We start from the raw sequence: 23,262 nt of genomic DNA, 5'->3' as shown, positions 1-23,262 counted from the left end.
GCGGAGGCGGAGGTGGAGGCAGAGGAGGAGGAGGAGAAGGAGGAGAAAGAAAAGACCACAGAAAATAAACAGCAAAATGGCAAAAGTCCTTACTTATCAATGATAACATTGAATATAAATGAACTAAACTCTCTAATCAAAAGCCATAGAGTGGCCAAATGGATGAAAAACTAAGCCCTATCGATCTGTTACCTACAAGAAACAGAGTTCATCTATAAAGACATACATCGACTGAAAATAAAGATGGGAAAAGATATTCCATGCTAATGGAAGCCAAAAAGGAGCAGGAGTAGCTATACTTATATTAGAAAAAAATGGATTTCAAGACAAAAAGTGTAAGAGACAAGGTCACTGTATAATGACAAAAAAGTAATTTCAGTAAGAGAATAAAAAATTTTAAATATATGTGCACCCAAAACTGCAACACCCAGATATATAAAAGAAATATTATTAGCGCTAAAGAGAGAGTAGGCCCCAATATAATACTAGCTAGAGCCTTCAACACCCCACTTTTGGCATTGGACAGATCTTCCAGATGGGAATTCAACAAAGAAACATCATACTGTGAAAGGAAAATATCTTGGGTCCTTTCAAACTTGGAACTGTTCAGGGCAAATCTGCCTCCCATTCTATTTGAGTCATCCCTTTGCTCACAGAGACAGATGCATATTCTGATTGCCTTCTTTGGATAGATTTATCAGAAACGCAAATGAATGTAACCATCTGTCTCTCACCTGTGACCTGGAATCCTCCAGTTGGGGGTGGGGGGTAATTTGCACTGTTTCTGTCTTTCTGGATGGAACTAATGTACTTCTTACATATTGATTGATGTCTCATGTCTCCCTAAAATGTATAAAACCAAGCTGTGCCCCAACCACCTTGGGCACATGTCATCAGGACTTCCTGAGGCTGCGTCATGGAAGTCTCCTCAACCTTCGCAAAATAAACTTTCTAAATTAACTGAGATCTGTTTCAAATTTTTGGGGTTTACAAGACTTAATCTGCACTACAGATCAAAGTGATCTAATAAATATTTACAGAACATTTCATCTAAGAGCTGCAGATTATACATTCTTTTCCTCAGCACATGGATATTCTTGGGGATATGCTATATAAAACAAGTCTTAAAACATTCAAAAAATTGAAATAATATCAAGCATCTTCCTGGACCATAGTGGGATAAAATTAGAAATGAATAACAAAAGAAATTTTGGAAAGTACACAAATGCATGGAAATAAAACAATATTTTCCTGAATGACGAGTGGGTCAATGAAGAAATTAAGAAGAAAATGTAAAAATTTCATGAAACAAATAATAATGGAAACATAACATACCCATACAAAAATCTATGAGATATGGCAAAAGCAGTACTGAGGTAAGTTTACAGCTATAAATGCATACATCGAAAAAAGAGGAACTTTATATGAACAATCTAACAGTGCATCTTAACTAGAAAAGCAAGGGCAAACCAGGTCCAAAATTAGTAGAAGTAAAGAAATAATAAAGACCAGAGAAGATATAAATGAAATTGAAGTGAAAAAAATACAAAAGATTAATGAAACACAAGGTTTTTTTTTTTTGACAAGTTAAACAAGACACATCAAAAAAGAAAACTACAGGCCAATATCTCTGATGAATATTGATGTAAAAATTCTCAATAAAATACTACAGCAAACTGAATTCACCCATACATTAGAAAGATCATTCATCACAACCAAGTGGGATTTATCCCTGGGATGCAAGGATGGTTCAACATATGCAAATCAATCAGTGTGATACACCATATTAACAGAATGAAGGGCAAAATCCTTATGATTATTTCAACTGATCCTAAAAAAGGGCTAGATAAAATTCAACATTTATTTGTTTTAAAAACCCAAAAATAGCTGTATAGAAGGAACATGCCTCAACATAATAGAAACTGAATATGACAGATCCACAGCTAGTAGCACACTATGGACAGGAAAAGAAATCTTGGGACCCCCAAATCACTAAGTCAAAAGAAAAGTCAAGTTGGGAACTATGTCAGGCAAACCTGCCTCCCACTTTATTCTCAAATAAGATAGCTACAAAGATAAAAAGCTACATACCTTCCTCACAATTTGCCCACAAGGAAATTCCTTGTGGACCTCAAGATCTTTACCCTGAAACAGTTCTACTGAATTTCACTCTGGTAATGTAAACTGATGGCTTATCTTCACAGGTGCAGGACAGTAAATCATCCCCCTGCTCATCTGAGAGAAATGCATATCTGATTGCTTCCTCTGCCCTATTTATGTAAAAATGCAGATTCCCTGACCCAGACAAAATTGTGTATTCAGTGAAAGGCTGGGACAGGACTCTAAATAACGCAACAACCTTTTATCTCTTATCTACCTAAGACCTGGAAACCTTCCCTTTGAGTTGTCCCACCTTTCCAGAAGGAACCAACATACATCTTTTTTTTTTTTTAATTTTTTTTTTTTCCCAGATGGAGTCTCATTCTGCTGCCCAGGCTGAAATGCAGTGGTGCAACCTTGGCTCACTGCAACCTCCACCTCCCAGGTTCAAGTGATTCTCGTGCCTCAGCCTCCAGAGTTACAGGAGTGTGCCACCATGCCCAGCTAATTTTTGTGTTTTTAGTAGAGATGGGATTTCACCATGTTGGCCAGGCTGGTCTCGAACTCCTGATCTCAAGGATCTACCACATCAGCCTCCCAAAGTGCTGGGACTACAGGTGTGAGCCACTGTGCTTGGCCCCAACATACATTTATCTTTGTAGCTATCTTATTTGAGAATAAAGTGGGAGGCAGGTTTGCCTGACATAGTTCCCAACTTGACATTTTACACATACTGACTGATGTCTCCTGAATCCCAAAATGTATAAAAGCAAGCTGTACCCTGAACACTTTGGGCACATGTCATCAGGACCTCCTGAGGCTGTTTCACGGGCACATCCTTAACCTTGACAAAATAAACTTCCTAAACTGATGAGACCTATCTCAGATATTTTGCATTCACAACACTGAATGGGGGAAAATTGAAAGCTTTTCCTCTAAGATCTGGTACAAGACAAGGATGCCCATTGTCACTACTGTTATTCAACAGTAATAGACAACCTAGCTAGAGCAATCAGATAAGAGAAAGATAAAAAGGACATCCAAATTGGAAAGGATGAAGTCAAATTACCCTGTTTGCAGATGATATGATATTTGGAAAAACCTAAAGATGCCACAAGAAAACTATTAAAAGTATTAAACTAGAAAAGCATGAACAAACCAAGCCCAAAATTAGTAGAAGAAAAGAAAAAATAAAGGTCAGAGAATAAATAAATAAAATAGAAATTAAAAAATACAAAAGATCAATGAAACACAAGGCTGGTATTTTGGAAAGTTAAACAAAATTGACAAACCTTTAGCCAGACTAACTAAGAAAAAAAGAGGGAAGATAAAAGAAGATCAACAAGTTTAGTAAATTTGTAGGATACAAAAGCAACATACAAAAATCACCAGCATTTTTACATGCCAATATTGAACACTGTGAAACAAATTTTAAAAGTAATCCCATTTATGATAGCCTGTGTGAGCACTGCTCAGTACCAAGCTTGGATTTTCTCATCTTTTCAGGCAGATTCGTGGGAAGGAAAACACCAGCCGAGGTATATAGAGAAAAGAAAGAGAGTTTATTTACAAGGAAAGAAAAAGAGTTTATTTACAAGGATACCTAGAGACACGCACAGGCTTCAACACCGGCAATGCAGCAGCACGGGTTTTCGCAAGTACAGACCAAATCACCACCGAAGCTCAGCTCGGCTTCTGCTAAACAATCTTTTATACTTTTTTAAAACAAAGAAGGGTCAAGTCAGGACACTGTCCACGTCTTCATCATGTAACTAACATCCTTGAGGTGTTTACTAAAAATTGGATCAGGGAACTGGCCAGGTTCCCAGATCCGGCTCTTCAGAGCCTTCTTTTTTTTTGCATTGGGAAAATTCTGAGCTCGGAATGTTCCCAATGATAAGGAAATGAAGACGATATAGAGTCTGTCCATGACCTGTAAACTTAATTAACTCCTTCTGTTCCTTTACATAGCCATACATAAAATTAAATACCTAAAAATTAACTTAACAAAAGAAGGGAAAGATCTTTATAATGAAAACTATAAAAGAGTGAAGAAAGAAATTAAAGAGGACACCAAAAAAAAAAAAAAAAGGAAAACTATTCCATGTTCATGGACTGGAAGAATCAATATTGTTAAAATGTCCATACTACCCAAAGCAATCTATAGATTCAATGCAATCCCTATCAAAAAAAAAAAAAAAATACCAATGACATTCTTCACAGAAATAGAAAAAAAATCCTAAAATTTATATGGACCCACAAAAGGCCCAGAATAGCCAAAGCTGTCCTAAGCAAAAAGAACAAAACTGGAAGAATCACATTACTTGATTTCAAATTATACTACAGAGCTATAGTAACCAAAACAGCATAAAAACAGACACATCAGCCAATGAAATAGAATAAAGAACCCAGAAACAAATCTGCATTCCTATAGTGAACTAATTTTTGACAAAGGTGCCAAGAACATACACTGGGGAAAAGACAGTCTGTTCAACAAATGGTACTGGGAAAATTAGATATGTATATGCAGAAGAATGAAAGTAGACCCCATCTCACACCATATTCAAAAATCAAATCAAAATGAATTAAAAACTTAAATCTAAGACTTCAAACTATAAATGACTACAAGAAAACATTGGGGAAAATCTCCAGGACATTGATGTAGGCAAAAATTTCTTGAACAATACCTCTCAAGCACAGGTCACCAAAACAAAACTGGACAAATAGGAACACATCAGGCTAAAATGCTTCTGCACAGCAAAGTATATGATCAGTGAAGCTAAGAAAAAACACTGAGAATGGGAAAAAAATATTTGCAAATTAACCATCTGACAAAGGATTATTAACCAGAATATATAAGGAGCCCAAACAACTTTGTAAGAAAAAAATCTAATAATTTAATCAAAAATAGGCAAAAGATTTGAATACACATTTCTCAAATGAAGACATACCAAATGGCAAACAGGCATATGAAAAGGTGCTCAACATTTTTGATCATCAGAGAAATGCAAATCAAAACTATTGAGATATCATCTCCTGCAGTAAAAACGGCTTATATTCACAAGACAGGCAATAAAGAAAGCTGATGAGGATGTGAAGAAAAGGGAACCCTTGTACACTGTTGGTGGGAATGTAAATTAGCACAGCCACTATGGAGAACAGTTTGGAGGTCTCTCAAAAAACTAAAAATTGAGCTACCACATGATCCAGCAATCCCACTGCTGGGTATACACCCAAAAGAAATGAAATCAGTATATCAAAGAGATATCTGCACTCCTATGTTTCTTGCAGCACTGTTTACAATAGCAAAGATCTGGAAGCAAACTAAGTGTCTATCAACATATAAATGGGTAAAGAAAATGTGGTACATATACACAATGTACTACTATTCAGCCATAAGAAAAAATGAGATCCAATTATTTGCAACAACACAAATGGAAGTGGAGAACATTTTGTTAAGTGAAATGAGCTAGGCACAGAAAGACAAACATCACATGTTCTCACTTACTTGTTGGATCTAAATATCAAAACAATTGAACGCATGGACATAGAGTAGAAGGATCATTACCAGAGGCTGGTTAGGGTAGTGGGGATTGCGGGCAGCAGCGGGTGGTGGGGATGGTTAACGGTTACAAAAAAAATAGGAAGGATGAATAATATCTACTACTTGATAGTACAACAAGGTAACAACAGTCAATAATAACTTAATTGTACATTTTAAAATAAAGAGTGTAACTGGATTGTTTATAATTCAAAGAATAAATGTCTAAGGGAATGTATACCCCATTCTCCATGATGTGCTTATTTCACATTGCATGCCTGTATCAAAACATTTCATGAACCCTATATATATATATATATATATATATATATATATATATATATACATATACACACACACACACACACGTGCACACACAATGTACCCACAAAAATTAAAAATTAAAAAAAGTTCACCATTTACTTAAGCACAAGAAAACTTAAACAAAATTTAACCAATGAAAACATTCAGGCTAAATTATCTGACCACATGCAATATAATTCATCACATTTTAACAGGTTAAAAAAATTACATGGTGGTGCAAGTAATACCTTTAGATCCAAAAGACTTGCCTATCTTTCAAGTATTTATCCTCTGTAAACATTTCAGGAAAGAAAATAAAAGTTCAGAGAGTAAAGACTTTGCCTACTTTGTTTATCATTACATCTTCAGTACCTAGTAAGGGCTAAATCAATATTTGTTAAATGAATCAATGGAAAATTATATATTGTATCTGTTTTGTACCAGGTATTACATATTAAATACTTAGAAAGGATTCGGTAAAATGTAACATCCATTCCATGAAATTGCATTTTTAGTAAGTATGCGTATCAATTAAGTCTTATGTTCACTAAACATTGAGAACCAATAATTTACAAAGAATGATGAAACCATTTGGTTTAGGAATGAAAATGATGAAAACCCAGAAACACTGCCTTAAAAGTCAGAAACAGTATAGCTGTTATAACATTGTTCTGGCAGTTTTAATCAATGTAATGAGGAAAAAGAATAAAGGCAGGAGATGGAAGGAAGAAAATGTATTATTACATTGACAGGAGATGGAGGGAAGAAAATGTATCATTACATTATCAAGAAGAAAAAGATAATTACATTAGTTTGCAAGTGAAATGGCTGCCTACCCAAGAGAACCAACAGAAAACTTGGAATTTAAGTTGAAAAATGTAGTTTTTCAAGATATGAACTAAAATAATTTTTCAATATAATAGCAATAATCGTAAGAATAAAGATGGGAAAATGAACATTCACAACAGCAACTCAAAATACCAAGAATTAAACTAAACAAGGAATGCATATGAAGAAAATGATAAAACTTTATTAAAAGATGAAAAAGATCAATTAACTAGAGCTCTAGTCGCTTTCTACTATATCAACTCAGCTAAGTTGGACTTAAAAACATTTCCCAGAATTTCCTTCCTTACATAGTTCTGGGTACTGTTAGCTACAGTAGACATTATGTGGGAGTCACAAATGAAGCAATGTTATCTTTTACACTGTGAAGGTCAATGCAGAGCACATTGTGAAGGTTGCATGTGCTGCTGATCTGTTAGCTCACCTTGCTGGCATGGGGAAGAAGCTGGACCTGCAGCTCCTTCAACTCCCATCAGACTTTCTCTTCATTTCTCCAAATCCTGGCCTAATGTGCAGCTCTGACATCAAAAGTGGCATCCTCTCCTGCAGGTTACCCAAGCAACAAAACTAGGCTTGGTGAAAGGCTGATGCAGGTTCCATTTGTCCCCAAGGGTTTCAATTTGTCCTTGGTCTCATCCACATCTGGTATCCCTGCCTGACTGCCAGTCTAGCTGGTATTGCAGCAACTTCAGGCTGAACAAGAGACTTGGAGGCAACAGTCTACAGATTGCTCTACTAGCTTCCACAATTCCACAGGTCTTTAGCTCACAAAGTAGTTCTGCTTCTTTGATGGATCCTGATACACAAGCCAAACCGTTTTCTTGCATAAGACAATGTTGGGCCGGGCACAGTGGCTCATGCCTGTAATCCCATCACTTTGGGAGGCCGAGGCAGGCAGATCACCTGAGGTCAGGAGTTTGAGACCAGCCTGACCAACATGGGGAAACCCTGTCTCTACTAAAAATACGAAAATTAGCCAGGTGTGCTGGCACATGCCTGTAATCCCAGCTACTCAGGAGGCTGAGGCAGGAGAATCGCTTGATCCCAGGAGGCAGAGGTTGCAGTGGGCCGAATGCCATTGCATTCCAGCCTGGGCAACAACAGTGAAATTCTGCCTCATTTAAAAAAAAAAAAAAAAAAAAAAAAGAGAGAGACAACATTGGTGATGTTATTCTCTCCAAATTAATCTATAAATATAATGTAATTTTAATCAAAATCCTAAAGGGATTTTCTTCTAGGAACTTCACAAAATAATGTATTTGAAAGAGTACATGCTAGCAGATTTTTGAAAAAAAAAGTGGTGTAATGTGAGTACTGAAAGGTGAACACAAAATCAAGAACTAGACCAGTATGTATATGGTGGGAAGAAATGTGTACATAATTCCAAACTGGTAGAGGAATGATGCATTATTTAACCCAGATCTCGTTATCAGTTAGGATTCTAAGTGCAAGGAAGGGCAAAATATTTGGCAAAAACATTTTTGTATAAGTAAAAAAAAAAAAAATTAAAAATTTTGGGGCCAGGTGTGGTAGCTTCCACCTGTAAAGCCAGCACTTTGTGAGGCCAAGGCGGGAGGACTGCTTGAGGCCAGGAGTTTTAGACCAGCCTGGGCAACACAGACGGTCTGTACTAGAAAAAAAAAAAAAATAGCCAGGCGTGGTAGTGTACACCTGTAGTCCTAGTTACTTGGGAGACTGAAGCTGCAGTAATGAACTATGATCACCCTATTTCACTTCAGTCTAAGTGACAGGGTGAGACCCTGTCTGAAAAACAACAAAAATAAATAAGGATAATGGGAAATTACAGATCTGTCCTGTCTGAAAAACAACAAAAATAAATAAGGATAATGGGAAATTACAGATCTGTCAGGTTTTGAAAACCAAGCTTCAAAACTATCCCTCAAGAACTTAAGTCAAAACACCACCAGACAACTGGTTTGAGGATCTCCCTGCCGCCAGGTCTAGCTTGCACTGCCCAAACTCCTGTCACCAGATATTACCAATGGTACTACTGTCAGTGCTACCCTGTCCACTGCTGCTATAAAAGATTCTTGGCAGTATTTATTTCCTTGCTCTCAATACAAAATTCAGAGTGGGGCAAGGTATGTGTCTAATTGGCTAAGTCTAAGTCACATGCCCACACGCAAGTTGTGAGGCTGGAGAAGAAAGTACAGTATATGGCCTTTTCAGTATATACAGACAGTTTCAGCCTACGATGGTTCAATTTATTATTTTTTGACTCTACAGTAGGTTTGTCAGCATTAATGTATTTTCAACTCATGGAATTTTTGACTTACAATGGGTTTATCAGGACATGACACCATCATAAGTAAAGGAACACCTGTACAGAAGAACATAGGTTCTATCTTCCTTCACAATGGACTGGAAGAGGAACCTCCCAAATATATTATACTGAACAGGAAACGATCTGTCTATACTGGTAATCAGTAGGTAGAAAAGGCTATAATTACTAAATACCACTGAAGAAAATCGATCATCAGACAAAACCTAGATTATGTATTATATAATTATATATTTAACTTTAGATTTTAAAATGTCACACCCATATGTTTCTCTGATTACATTAAGAAAGGGAATCACTTTGGTTGATTAGCTGCCTGGAAAACTTTCATGGTTAGATGGCTTTTTTAATTAACTGGGTTATCAAATTTAGGATATTTATATGAATTTGTAAACAGAATTCTATATAGTCCAGCTAGCTAGAGGAGCTCAAAATTATTTTTAAAAATCTGATAGGCATGACTACACAATAATGTAAAGCTTCTGTCTGGCAAAATTAAAGACAGATAAATGGAGGAAATTTAGAACATTTATGACAGAGAAAGATTAGTAGCCCTAATGTATTAAAGGCTCTTAAAATTAATTTTAAAAAAATAAGCATTCCAACAATAATGTGGGCGATGTACATAAAAAGACAATTTGGAAAAGAAATACAAATGGTCAAAAAATATGAAAAGATTTCAATTTTATTAGTAATCAGTTGAATTCAAATTAAAACAATGAGATTTCAAGGTAAGACTGACAAAAGATTACTAACATTCTGTGTTAGTAGGAGTAGGGAAATAATGATCACTCTCAAAGATTATTAGCAAGAGTATAAAATAGTATAACTACTTTTCTATTGGTCAATTTTACTATGAATCAAAAACCATAAAAAATAAGCAAACACTTTTGAGGCTACATTTCCAATTCTAGGAAAATAAGGAAATAATTAGATAAATATGAAGAGCTATATATGAATGTTCAGCACAGCACTGCTTACAAGAAGAAAAAATTTAAAACAATATATATGTCTAAAATATGGCACTAGTGAAATAAATTCCACAGATACACAGCCACTAAAAAATACTTATTCTCATATTTACTGACCTAGAAAGATGTTCAGTAAATATTAAATTTTAAGAGGTAGCCTATAAAATAATATGTAAAAAATTACATTTTTGTTAAAACATATATATAGGTATATTAAAAAATCTGGAAGGCTGATCATTTGGTTTATTTTTCAGTGGTGGGCTACAAATATAATTATTTTTTTTTGAATTTTTGAAAAATTTCAAAGTCTTACTATTATGACCATAAAACCAATAAAGCTACTTTGAAAATTTGAAGCCAGAAGTAAACAACTCATACTTATTAGGCTCTTAAAAGTATAATTTTTAAAATGTAATAAAAAATTATAACATTATACACATATATTAACAAACATATTAAATATATAACACTAATTGGTATTAATAAAATTATACCCAATCTCATAAATCTAATTTATGGTATGATATAAAAACAATTTGTTCATAGTTATGTAAAACAGACACAAGAAAAGTCCATATTAAAGATTTCTCTATCTTTACCTGAAATAACTTATGCAGATTCCTTATGTGAAGAATACTTACTATGCAGATAACAACTATTGTTTACATGATAATGGAGTCAACAACAATCCTCATTCTTGGTCATTTGCAATAATGAAAATTGTTCTCTAAAGCATTAAAATGCATTATTTTCTATAGATTCTTCCAGGATCTGGAAATAATGATTTCCAGGTACTCTCAACCAAGAGATGTGACCAAAATGCAAAAAATGCAAAAGATGCCTCCATGACACAGTCATGAATCCTTTCTATAAACCTCAGGACTTATAGCATCACAAATTATGAATCGTCTCCTTTAGAAAATAAACATTCAACACCTGAATGGATAAAGAAGTCAACATATTTAAATATTTAATGCATATAACTTCAAAGTTGATGAAATGTCCCTTTGAACAAAAAATAATTGCCCTTATCCACTTAGCTGGACTGAAACTGGGACACTGAAAACTTGAATTAATGGCCAATTCCGAGCAGCAGCAGCAGTGTAAGCAGCAATATTCCTCTCCTTCAGTAAGGTATGGCCTGTAAGTTAGCCCTAAGGAGGAAGAAGGCCATTCAGGTATGAGAAAAACCTAGGCTGGGCACAGGGCTACACAGATGCCCAACTAAACCCATGTTTATGTATACATTTAATCACAAATTTTCTTTTCCTGTCTTAGAGACAAAGTCTTACTCTGTCGCCCAGGCTAGAGTGCAGTGGCACAGTCCTAGCTCACTGCAGCCTCTAACACCTAGGCTCAAGCAATTTTGACTCAGCCTCCTGAGTAGCTGGGACTACAGGCAAGTGCCACCAAGCTTGGGTAATTTTTTCTTTTTCTTTTTTCTGAAGACACAGGGTCCCTCTATGTTGTTCAGGCTGGTCTCAAATTCCTGGCCTCAAGTGATCCTCCTGTCTCAGCTTCCCAAAGCACTGAGATTACAGGAGTGAACCACTGAGACTGATCTAATTACAAATTTATTTTCAACTGTCGTTCCAGAAGGAAGACAAAAATAAAAAGCCAATATCCACTTAACTGCAAATTTCATGATGTCTTTAAAAAGCCAGTGCACTGTATCTTCTTTTATTCAGGGAACAATTTTAAATAATTACAATATATATTTAAATGTTAATAATCTTACTTTTTTTTTTTTTGACAAGGTTGCTCTGTCACCTAAGCTGAAGTATAGTGGCATGATCATAGCTCACTGTAACCTTGAACTCATGGGCTCCTGCTTCTGCCTCCTAAGTAGCTAGGACTACAGAAATGCACAACTATACTTGGCTAAATTTTTGTTTTTTAAATGTTTTGTAGAGATGGGTGTCTCACTGTGTTGACCAGGCTGATCTTCAACTCCTGGACTCAAGTGATCCTCCCACCTTGGCTTCCCAAAGTGCTGGGACTACAGGCATAAATCACCATGCCCAAACTACTAACCCTACATTTTACATGATGAGTTCAGATTTTAAAAGGATTAGTTGGCTAATAAAGTGTCACGAGCAAAGCGAAAAATCAAAAGATTACTTGAACAATTTACATGATGATTCAAATTTAAAGCGACCTCAAAAAGCAAAATTTACTGTTTACAAATAACTGTATCATGGTTTATAAATTGGAACACATATATTATACATAATGGGTATAATATGAATGTGTTTTATCAATGGAAAGTACAAAACAGCTTGCTTGATCAAAGAGGAAGGAAAAGCTCACAGTGAACTTGGAAACATCTTTCAGCCCCCAGTCAAGCCTTTAGATGCCCACAGCCACTGCCGAACATGTTAATGGCAACTTCATGAGACCCTGGGCCAGAACTGCCCAGCTAAGTCTTGACCCCACAGAAAGAATGAAATTATTGTTCACTGTTTTATGCCTCTAAGTTTTGGTGTAATCTGTTACACAATAGATTCCGAGAACAGTACTATTACTATTTTTAAGAAAGGTATAATTGCAGTTCCAGAACCCACACTTCTGACATCTATTCTACTCCAACTACTGGTGCAGATATTTAACATCTGGCTTAGATTCTGAGTATTAGAGAAAGAAAAATTTACTAAGTATTCTTCCTGTATTACTCATTGTCTCTGAATAATACACCTAAGTGTACCCATTTTTTTCTTAAACTTTTCTTTTCCACTTCTTATTCCTCCTCCTACAAATAAAACGGATTCCTGAATCTCCTAAATTCGTAAGCCTTAAGTTTATTTTACATATTCATTTTGAGAAGATTTCTTAAGAGTAGTGATTATAATTTTCTTTTAAACTTGTCATGCATAAAATCCAGTGTGCTCAAGGTATTCAATAAATATTCCATTTTACTAATACAAGGGGTAAGCACATAATCAATCCTCAGCCTATGAACTAAAGATACTGTTTGGGATGACTTCTCTGACATAATCGACATATAAATTTCTCCCTATGACTTGCAGAAGCCACTTTCTGCCATGGTCAAACTTTGTCACACCCCATCCTTATAGCAAATGCCATTAACTTTGGGACCTTCGGAGTATACATAGCAGTATTCTTCTCCTTCCTGAATTCCACAAACATAATTATCTGGTCACTTTAATCATACGTTATCATGTATTGTTTGCTAATAATCTCTTAGACATTATTTCTGTCAAAAGAAATAGCTGATAAATTCTCTAAGAAAATGTCATTTGTTTTGCTTTTCTCTCTCCCCACCAACCTTACAAATATATGCAAAAACCTAAGGTCAAAACTCGGTCCAAATTCCAGAAACCGCCTTTATTATGCTTTACGAGTAAGTCCTCTTCACTGTAGTTGCTGTGAAACTTAATAATTTAATTTCTTTAATGGAAAAGTATCAAAGCAGATGCCAAATCTGATGCAACTGACAAAGAAAGGAAACAAATCTTGCTTACTTTCACTGAAACTTTTTAAAGCCATCAGATGTCTGCACTTAAAATGTTTAATTCCTATGCCCATTACGAATAAAACAAAATTCTGAATTTCAACATGTTTGAAGCCTCAGAAGTTCTCACACATTCTTTTCTGAGGCTAGTGTGATGCAATAATTTTTAAAATGTCATTTTAAAAAATGGACCAAGCTGCAGGGAAGGGACCATGTCACACTTTCAGCATTCAAGCCTCAAGAGCTCCGGGAAGCGAAGGGCTCTTACACCGGTTAAGGACAGCAATGGTCTCCTCCGTCAAGACCCCCGGTACCCTACGCTTGGCCAGAAAAAGGCTAGGGGTGCGAAGCCTGGGCGGAGGGCTGGGGTCTAGGGGGATCTTGAAACAGCGCGAAGCCGGAGGGCGGCGCCAGGGCTCCTCGCAGACCCTAGGGCCGCGGGACAGTGCCAGCTCGTGGGTCACACGCACCCGGTAGGCTCCTGGCTCCCGCGTGCCTGACGTTCCAGCATGCCCTCCCACCCGCAACCGGACCCTCGAGACAGCAGACTCAGGTGGTCCCGTCTCCGGTCTCCCACCTCAGCAGGCAGTTCTGCGGCATCCACCCCGCCCCCTCCCCCGCCCACCCAGTCCCTCGCGGAGGCTCAGCCGTACCCACCCAGGGATCTCAGAGTTCAAACAAGCAGCAGCTCCAGGAGCAGCCCCGCCCCTCTCCTCCGCCCCTTGGTCGGCACCATAGAGATGTCGGCTGCCGGCCAGAGTGGCTTCAGACCCGAGCGTCGGCCGAGAGGATGCCGGGATACTGAGCAGCTCCAAATCGAAAGGAAGCGACGTTTGGGCGCTGTTTGGTGCAGTGGGTAGGTACCCCGAGTTTCTCCTCGCCCACCCTAGACCCCGACCCCCAAAAAAGAAACTTTTGGGTCGTCGGGATGAGAGGAGAGAGGTGCCTTGTTAGTTTTCTTTTGTCAAACCTTAGGATTCGTTTCTTAGTTTGGCCAGAGCCGTGCCACAAACGTTGCTGACTTCCCCACGTGGGGACAGAGAAGTGTCCTCCCGAATGCCAGGCGCACAGGCCTTACTGCGAGATGCTTGAGATAGGAGCCTTGCCCGTCGGGTCTCGAAAGTGCAGCGATACTGCTAACTTCCTTCCGTGAATCCCTTAAGGGCAACGGAGCTTTTCACCAAACTGAGGAACCGCGAGACCTCGCAGACCGGCTGCTCAGCGGTAGCACTTCACCGCCCCCTTGGGGATTTCTTGATAATTCTTTGCCACGATATGGGCAGATGTGGAGCTACTGTTTGTGGACCCCAGTTGCATAACTAGAACACTTAATCATGACGACTAAATCCTCAGGAATCGAAAAAGCAACTCCATACTGGGTAGTTTGACCCTAACTAAATCACGATCACAAGAGTTTGTTTACTGGACTGTGGCTAGGTCCCATCCGTCCCTGCCTCAGAGTGGTGGCTGCTCTCAGCACCGAGGAAGTACCAGCTGGACATTTGATTCTAGGAATCATGGGTCCAAAAGAAGAGGCCCAAGGAGGGACATTCTTCTTTCCCTTTTCTACCTACAATTTCTTAAATCAAGTGTCAGATGGAAAGCAAGTGCAGCAAGGGGTGGGATCATCGTAATTACACAGTTGAAGACCACAGAAAATGCTTCAGTCTCAAAGCAAACTCCTAGGCCACCCCTGAATTTCAGAGTTTCTTAATCATAGAACTCATTTCTTGTCACACTCTTGGTTCTTAGGCAATGAAAAAGACTCAACTGACGGGAAAATTAAACACATTTTAACCCCCACATACCCTAAAGAGAATTAAAAATATCTCTCAGCAAATGTAGTTATAATTTTGAGTGCTTTTAGCCATGTTAAGGACAATTTTTCTCCATTTGAATGCAGCAATAATTTCACATTACCCTTTCCAGCGTGGAACAAGTCTTACGGGCCTTATGGAGCTATTGAGGAACAACATAGATGGCTTCATGCAAACCCAAACAATGTAATAATAGTTCTTTTCTCTATAGTCAGTCTACCGCCTGGAGATGCTTATTCATTTCTTTTTTTTAAGACAGGGTCTCCCTCTGTCACCCAGGCTGGAGTTCAGTGGTGCAATCATAGCTCACTGCAGCCTTGACCTCCTGGGCTCAAGGGATTCTCTAGCCTCAGCCTCTGGAGTAGCTGGGACCACAGTCACATGCCATCTCTCAGGTAACTTTTAAGTTTTTTGTAGAGATGGGTATTTCGCTTTGTTGCCCAGACTGGTGTTGAAGTCCTGGGCTCAAGTGAACCCCCTTTGCTTGGCTTCTCAAAGTGTTGGGGTTATAGGTGTGAGCCACTGTGCCCAGCTTACTGATTCATTTATACAACACAAACTGAGTGCTCTCAGTGGGCTACAGAATGACTGGGGAGCTCAAGTTCTAGCGTAGGGTGTAAACTACAAGGAAACAAACAAGCTAGACAGATTGTAGTAAGTACTATAAAGGAAGTAAATAGGGTGATGTAATAGGCTTGGGAGAGGCTAACTTTAGTTAGTTATTAAGGGAGGCCCTTATGAGGAAGTGGTACTTGTTTGAGAACTGAAATGTGAAGGAATCCAGTGTCAGAGGAACTATGTAAAAAAGGCATTGTGCCCCTTTAACTTTGTGGCATTAACATTCCTGATCTACGGTTTTTTTCTCTCCATTTTTCTCCTTGTTTTCTCTGTTACTGCTTCCCTTTTATTTGAAGAGGCAGGTCTTTTATAGAAATCAGAAAATTAGAACATTTTCTGGTTGTGTTTGGTGTAATCTTTATATCTTTATAGATGTGTGGTTTTGTTCTTTCTTAATAGACAACTTTATCATAAACAGTACTTTTGGTGGGCTCATTTCTCTTAAACACTTTGCAGCATAAATCTTTTCCTGTGTTCAAAAGAAAGTATCTGGTTCATGAGACAGTTTAGATATAGTCTTTGATGAAGTGCTTGATTTTTAGTTTACAAAATGGCTTTGTCTCCGTTTTTGTTTTTGAGATATAGTTCTTGTCTCACAGCTCTATTGAAAAATACTTGGTGTAAAGGGACTAAATAGCAAGTGAACAAATACATAATTCTGCATATTAAAAAAAAAAAAGGCTGGGTGCAGTGGCTCATACCAGTAACCCTAGCACTTTGGGAAATGGAGGCAGGAGGATAGCTTTAAGTCAGGAATTCAAGATCAGCCTGGGCAAGATAGGGAGATTCCTGTCTCTACAAAAAATATTATTAAAAACAAAACAAAAAACTAGGTGTGGTGGTGCATAGCTGTGGTTCCAGCTACTTCGGAGGCTGAGGTGGGAGGATCCCTTGAGCCAACAAGTTCAAGGTTGCATTGAGCTATGATTGCACCACTGCACTGCAGCCTAGGTGACAGAGCAAGACCGTGTCTCAAACAACAAAAACAAAATGAAGAAAACCCTGAAGATTAATAGTGAATGTTCCACAAAATAAAAACAGCAATGATTTTATAACTTTATAAATTTTTTTCTTGTAAATCTGAAATAAGAATTAAATGTGAAACTGTTCAAAACTTCAAAATAGTTCTTTATTAATAAAATATAAATACATATTTTTTAAATGTACAAGTTAAATAAAAATACCTCCAAAGTTAAATGTCAATTCTTATACAATCATTGTGCAGGGTTAATACGTACAATATCTTGGCTCACTAGTAATTTTATACCAGTCTCACTTGAAACAACATCCCTAAATTTTAATAATATATTGTAATAATTTAATTTTTCACTTTTTTAGAGTTTGATAGAAGACAGTCAATATCCTGAAGGATTTCAGAGGTTTTTTTCAATGCTATTAATACTGTGTTTTCATTAACTTCATCTAGCAAGGTTTCTGAAGATCCTGGTTTATAATCATCAGAAGACTGTTCATTTTTCTTGTTAGAAATCTTGTTTAGGATACCACTATTCTCTAGTATCACTAAGTTGCTTAGTTAAGGAGACTTGCCCCACATTTTTCATTATATAAATATCTTTATATTCAGAAAGCATAGGCTTCATATTAAAATATCATAACTGGAAGACCTCTTGGATTCATAATAGAGTTGGAACTATAAAGCTTATCAAGTCTGCTCCTTGTAGATGAAGAAACTAGTTACAGTATAAGGGAGGGGGAAAGATAATAGAGTGTGTATATGTGTGTTTGGGTGGAGGTTTGATTGCAAGGAGGAAATAATGAAAATCTCAGTAACATTTCTTTTTCTTTTTTTTTTTTTTTTTTTTGAGATAGAGTCTTGCAGTATTGCCCAGGCTGGAGTGCAGTGGCACAATCTTGGCTTACTGCAACCTCCGCCTCCCAGGTTCAAGTGATCCTCCTGCCTTAGCCCCCCTAGTAGCTGGCATTACAGGCATGCACCACCATGCCCAGCTAAATTTTTGTATTTTTAATAGAGACGGAGTTTCGCCATGTTGGCCTGGCTGGTCTGGAACTCCTGACCTCAGGTGATCCACCTGCCTCGGCCTCCTAAAGTGCTGGGATTACAAGTGTGAGCCAGTGCGCCTGTCCAGTAACATTTCTTTATATGAAGAAATGATATGGGAATTTTTAAAAAAGTAGGGATGAAAGGATTATAAGGAATCTGTGTAGTATCTATTTTAATTTAAAAAGATTTAGAGTGAAAAGCCTGTTCACTACTTATTCAGAACTTATTATCTGAATAAGATTAGAGAAAAATCACAGGAGAAAACAAATTTAGATGAATTGGGTGAGAATGTACAGAATGAAAGGTTTCATTTTTTAAAAAAGAGGTCTTAGGCTGAGTGCAGTGGCTCACGCCTGTAATCCCAGCACTTTGGGAGGCCAAGGCGGGTGGATCACGAGGTCAAGAGATCAAGACCATCCTGGTTAACATGGTGAAACCCCGTCTCTACTAAAAATACAAAAAATTAGCTGGGCATGGTGGCGCATGCCTGTAGTTCCAGCTACTCAGGAAGCTGAGGGAAGAGAATTGCCTGAATCCAGGAGGCGGAGGTTGCGGTGAGCCGAAATCACGCCATTGCACTCCAGCCTGGGTAACAAGAGTGAAACTCCATCTCAAAAAAAAAAAAAAAAAGATCTTAAACAGCTATAATTTAGAATATAATTATGTAAGTGAAAAAGTCCCCAAAGGAGACCTTAACCCTAATTCGCTATTTTTTGCTCAATTTAAACTCAAAAGTATAAATGTTAACATGCTATACCTTCTATAGACAAGATACATCTGAAATTACAATCTTAAGTATTTGCTGACTCAATAAAGCTCAGGAATATATTAAGTATAGATTAATATTCACAAAGTACTGAAGTCATGAATTAAGCCTAGAATGAGAGAGTAATCATGTAGGACAGTGCATTCTGTTTAAAGGATACAGTTAAACTTCTGTATCTTTTCAAGTTCAGAAGCAACAGACCTGTGCAAGGAAAAAAAAGTTCATACAGTTGTCTGATTCTTTTATATTCATGATATTTCACATAAGCATACCTGACTTTTTTTTCATAAAGGTTAGAATTTTAAGCAGAAGAATTCTCTTTATATTACCTTTATGTAGCAACAGATAAACTTGACTCAACTGATAGAGTGCCTTTAACGTAAGTGAATAAAAGTCTATCCCTTGTAAATCCACTTCGAGGAATCTGTATACCAAATTTTGACATTTGAGGATAACGGGCCTTCCCGCTACTTCTTAGTACTAACCTGGCATACACTCTACTTTCCTCCCTTAAGTTTACTCAAACTTTTAAAAACCTATTAAAATCCCATTCCTGAGGCCAGGCATGGTGGCTCATGCCTGTAATCCCAGCACTTTGGGAGGCCAAGGTGGGCAGATCACCTGAGGTCAGGAGTTTGAGACCAGCCTGGTCAACATAGGGAAACCCATCTCTACTAAAAATATAAAAATTAGCCAGGCGTGGTGGCAGACACCTGTAATTCCAATTAATCAAGAGGCTGAGGCAGCAGAAATGCTTGAACCTGGGAGGCGGAGGTTGCAGTGAGCCAGGATTGCACCACTGCACTCCAGCCTGGGTGACAAGAGCAAAACTCCATCTCCAAAAAAAAAAAAAAAAAAAAAATCAATCCCATTCCTTCAGTGAAAGAAGTGTTCTCTCCTTCCTTGAATTCCTATAACATTATATTAATCACATATTTATTTTTAATATCTTCTCTTTAACAATTTAACTTCCTGCTCTTCCTACCTAGATTGTTTCTCTCAGAAGAAAGTATTTTTTATCTTTCTGTACTTCTGCATATATTAAGACCTCATTTATATGGAATTCTTTGGGAATGGATGGTATGGGAGATCCAAGTTTTTATATAGTTGAATTATGTGTCAAAACAACTATTTTTTATTAAATTCCTTTTGGAATAGACTACCTACTTATTTCATTGTTTTCTTAAGCTCAAAAGACTAACATGATGAACACTAGCTCTTACCATAGTCTATAGAAAGATACTGGGGCAACTGGTATGCAGTAGAGAGCTGAATATATACAGTTCCAGCAGAACCCCTAAGTGTGTGTACTTTTATCATTTTTCTTATCAAGTTAGAATGAAATACGAGCAATAGCAAACAACTAACTGTAACTTGACTAGCTCTCTGCAAAATTAATGTAGACACTGGTCTAAAACATTCAAGTCATTATAAAAATCTTCACACTTCATAGTAGGGTATGTGACTTGTCTGCTTTACTGGCTTTACTACAACAGATCACATGCACCTCCTTGTCAGCTTCTACTCTTTTCCCTTGTACTCCAGCCTATGGAGGGAGAATGAAAAGAAATATTTCATCCTTTTAAACATCTGTGGCAAAGAACATGGGTACAACATACTCCAACAGCCTGCTGATTCTTCATCGTTGCAAAATATCTTTTTTAACCAAAGACACGTTTTTCTGGTTGTAAGAAACGATACAACCCTTAATGTTGTTGCTCATGTAATGAACCAACTTCTTATGAAACATGTACTATTTGTTGACTAAAAAGTTGAATTAATAAGCTAATAATGAAGGGTGTGGTGGAAAAAATATTCGAATACAACTTAGGTATCTTTTTATTGTACAATCTTGTATTTTCCTTCAACCTACCCTCTTTGATAAGAAAAACCAAAGTGGAGACACCTGAGGCTTTACCAGTGGAATAGAGCTACTCCTCAGTTTCCTTCCTTTCCCTCTGGTGTTCCTAGTTGCTTTCACCCTTAGCTGCTATCACCAATCTCTACTTGTAGTTGTTCAGCTTTCATATAAAAAGCCTGATGATATTTTACAAATTGCCAGCTAGGCAATGGAGAAGTGACCAGTTTTGTAGACATGCACAATTTCCCTTCCATCACAATTGTGTTTTGCTAGTTACTTTACTTTAGCAACTTTTCTGTTTCCAAACAGGCTACAGCTAAAGGATAAGGGATCTGCAAAGCTGGATCCTTAGATACCTGAGATATTCAAATAACACTTACTGATCTGATTTCATTTCTTCTAAGAAATGACTTAGGAAAAGATAAAAAAAATTGGCTAATGTTTTCATTTTGTTTTACTACACTATGCTAGGTCACCTCACAAAACTTACTTTAAAAGCTTCCTAAATTGTTCCTGGTATCCTTGTCTTCCAATATATTCGGGTTAGACTCTCAGTGACACTAATCCTCTAATGACCTTTCTTCCTATCATTTTTCCATTTAGGACCTTCTAATTCCATTTTATTTATTATAAGATCTATTTATTTATTTATTATAACTTCTATTTAAGATCCATTCCTAGCCCTCAAAACCTACACTATACACTAATAGAGAGAGAGCATATGTTCCATAAAAACTATCTTCTATTTCCACAGACTAAAATATCTTTTTTTGCTTCTGCCCTTATTTTCTTCCTAAAATGTCTTAAGTTTTCCCTAAAAGTTGCTTTGAAGCCCAGTTCTAGTACCCTGCACACTGAAAAGCACACAAGAGGGACAAAAATACTTGCTTTATTTGATCTGCCAATTAATTTTGGGAAGTAACTAATATGACAAATTATTTAAAAATCAATTTTTTTCTGAAAACTTATGTTATTAAACATTTTATTTCCTTTAACATTACTAAAAATTTAAAAATCCCCTTTAAATTTTTCCATAAAGTTTTCAGGATGAATTTGTCCCATAAAAAGAGTCACTCATTTTTATGTTAAGTTTTCAGTGCAAAGTTTTCTTACCTTCAGATGAAATAGAATATGATGAAATGTAATAAATTAAATGTCTAATTAGAAATACATTTTCTTCAAGCTTAGCCTACCAAAAATACTTTAGGAGTTAATCATATTCAAAACTAAGAAAGTTTTTTTGGGAAAAAAGTCTCAGTTTACCGTTTGACACTTAAATTTTTTTAAAGTATTAGCTCTTCTAAAATAGTAAGTTTAAAACAAAAACACCAATTTTCTTGGAGAACACAAGATGACAGATGAATGGGGATCTCTCTGGACTATTCTGAAAAAAGTCTCAATTTACCACTTGACACTTTAATTTTTTTAAGTACTAGCTCTTCTAAGCAGATTAAGTTTAAAAGAAAAATACCAATTTTCTTGGAGAACAGCAGATGACGAATGAGTGAGCATCTCTCTGGGACTAGTCTGGGTCAGTCTCCTGCACCATGATGTTACTGTTGTCACATACCTAAAATGAATATGTTAAAAGAAATACTTGAAAAATGAACTTGAATACATTATAAAACTACACAAAAATGTAAAAATCATTAAGAAAATTTGGGGAAAAAAGCATAAAGAAAAAAATATTAAAGTGAAGCATTTACTGGACAATTTTCAAAATACTTTTCACTGGTCATAGAAAAGCCAAGTTTTTTCCGTTATTCATCAAGAGTAAAATAATTTACTTATATTTGTGATTAATAAGAATGACATTTAAGAAACAAAGGTGATATCTGGATTTCATTTAAAGTTCAATTCAAATGTTCTAATTCTTTTAGTTTTTCAAAGTAAAATGTGTTCATTAAATTTTATCAAAAAATGTCAACAGACAATAAAACTGATTATTTGCTTACTAAAATTTAAACCAAAAAACACCTGCTAATGCATACACACATATGCTTATACACCTGTATATGTGTAATTATATATAACTAAACAAGTATCAAGTTTAATAAAATGAATGATCTAAAACGATTGGCTAAATCAATAGAAATGAACATAATGAAACCTCGTCTCTATTAAAAATACAAAAAGTTAGCTGGGCGTGGTGGTATGCCTGTAGTCCCAGCTACTTAGGAAGCTGAGGCAGGAGAATTGCTTGAACCTGGGAGGCAGAGGTTGCAGTGAGCCAAGATTGTGCCACTGCACTCCAGCCTGGTGACAGAGTGAGATGCCATCAAAAAAGAAAAAAAAAAAGAAATATACACAATTTTAGTTATTCGTGGTTACAAACTTTATTTTAAATTGGTTAGAGGATTAGTTAATTGTTAACACAGATGACCTCTACAGCAAGTCAGTATGTCTGTAACACATTTCAGTTTGAAAAGTTACTTGAATACAAACGATATGATTAAAGCTGACTTCATCTATTTAGTTATGCTAAACAGCAGTACAACTATCAACTATGAAACTATTAAAATGCCTTCATTATTATCCACATGGAAAAACTAAAAATATATATAATATTTAAATAATGTTTATAGCTTCTTCTCTGTCAGTTAAAAGTAAAACATAAAAATAATTTTAAAAATTGCTTTTCA

General features: G+C 36.6%; 3 protein-coding genes across 9 annotated transcripts in view; 1 reads left to right on the top strand and 2 right to left on the bottom strand.

Annotated features, from left to right (window-relative positions):
* Window positions 1-14,686, bottom strand: part of TMEM267 (transmembrane protein 267) — a 44,473-nt gene extending 29,787 nt beyond the window's left edge. For 2 of the 5 annotated variants that reach the window (XM_035291602.3, XM_008992098.5), the window contains exon 1: window positions 14,193-14,249. The gene's annotated coding sequence lies outside the window, so the exon portion shown is untranslated. Of the gene's footprint in view, window positions 1-3,703; window positions 3,786-14,192; window positions 14,250-14,505 lie in introns of those variants that run through there. The other 3 variants (XM_035291604.3, XM_008992099.5, XM_008992097.5) reach the window with 3 other exon arrangements.
* On the top strand, window positions 11,808-14,775 carry LOC144581459 (uncharacterized). The gene is made up of 2 exons (XM_078365520.1): window positions 11,808-14,391; window positions 14,525-14,775. Exons 1-2 carry the CDS (start codon window positions 14,045-14,047, stop codon window positions 14,625-14,627), a joined length of 450 nt encoding a protein of 149 aa, XP_078221646.1. The 5' UTR covers window positions 11,808-14,044; the 3' UTR covers window positions 14,628-14,775.
* A 2,305-nt stretch (window positions 14,776-17,080) lies between these two features.
* The window catches only part of C2H5orf34 (chromosome 2 C5orf34 homolog), a 32,205-nt gene continuing 26,023 nt past the window's right edge, over window positions 17,081-23,262 (bottom strand). For all 3 annotated transcript variants that reach the window (XM_008992096.5, XM_002745019.7, XM_035291601.3), the window contains 3 exons: window positions 22,092-22,190; window positions 18,920-18,960; window positions 17,081-17,491 (listed from right to left, as the gene is read on the bottom strand). In XM_008992096.5, coding sequence (XP_008990344.1) covers window positions 17,289-17,491; window positions 18,920-18,960; window positions 22,092-22,190 — 343 coding nt within the window. In that variant the 3' untranslated portion in view covers window positions 17,081-17,288. The remainder of the gene's footprint in view (window positions 17,492-18,919; window positions 18,961-22,091; window positions 22,191-23,262) is intronic.

This window comes from Callithrix jacchus, chromosome 2 (assembly GCF_049354715.1).
Source record: "Callithrix jacchus isolate 240 chromosome 2, calJac240_pri, whole genome shotgun sequence".
NCBI classification, from domain to species: Eukaryota; Metazoa; Chordata; class Mammalia; order Primates; family Cebidae; genus Callithrix; species Callithrix jacchus.
This window is presented reverse-complemented; position numbering and strand designations above follow the sequence as displayed.

Excerpts from the sequence above, each read along its gene's own strand:
- LOC144581459 (XM_078365520.1), top strand. The coding sequence starts at position 14,045 with ATGCCCTCCCACCCGCAACCGGACCCTCGAGACAGCAGACTCAGGTGG. Across the intron at positions 14,392-14,524 it reads GGCGCTGTTTGGTGCAGTGG|TTTGGCCAGAGCCGTGCCAC; the intron begins GTAGGTACCCCG and ends TTCGTTTCTTAG.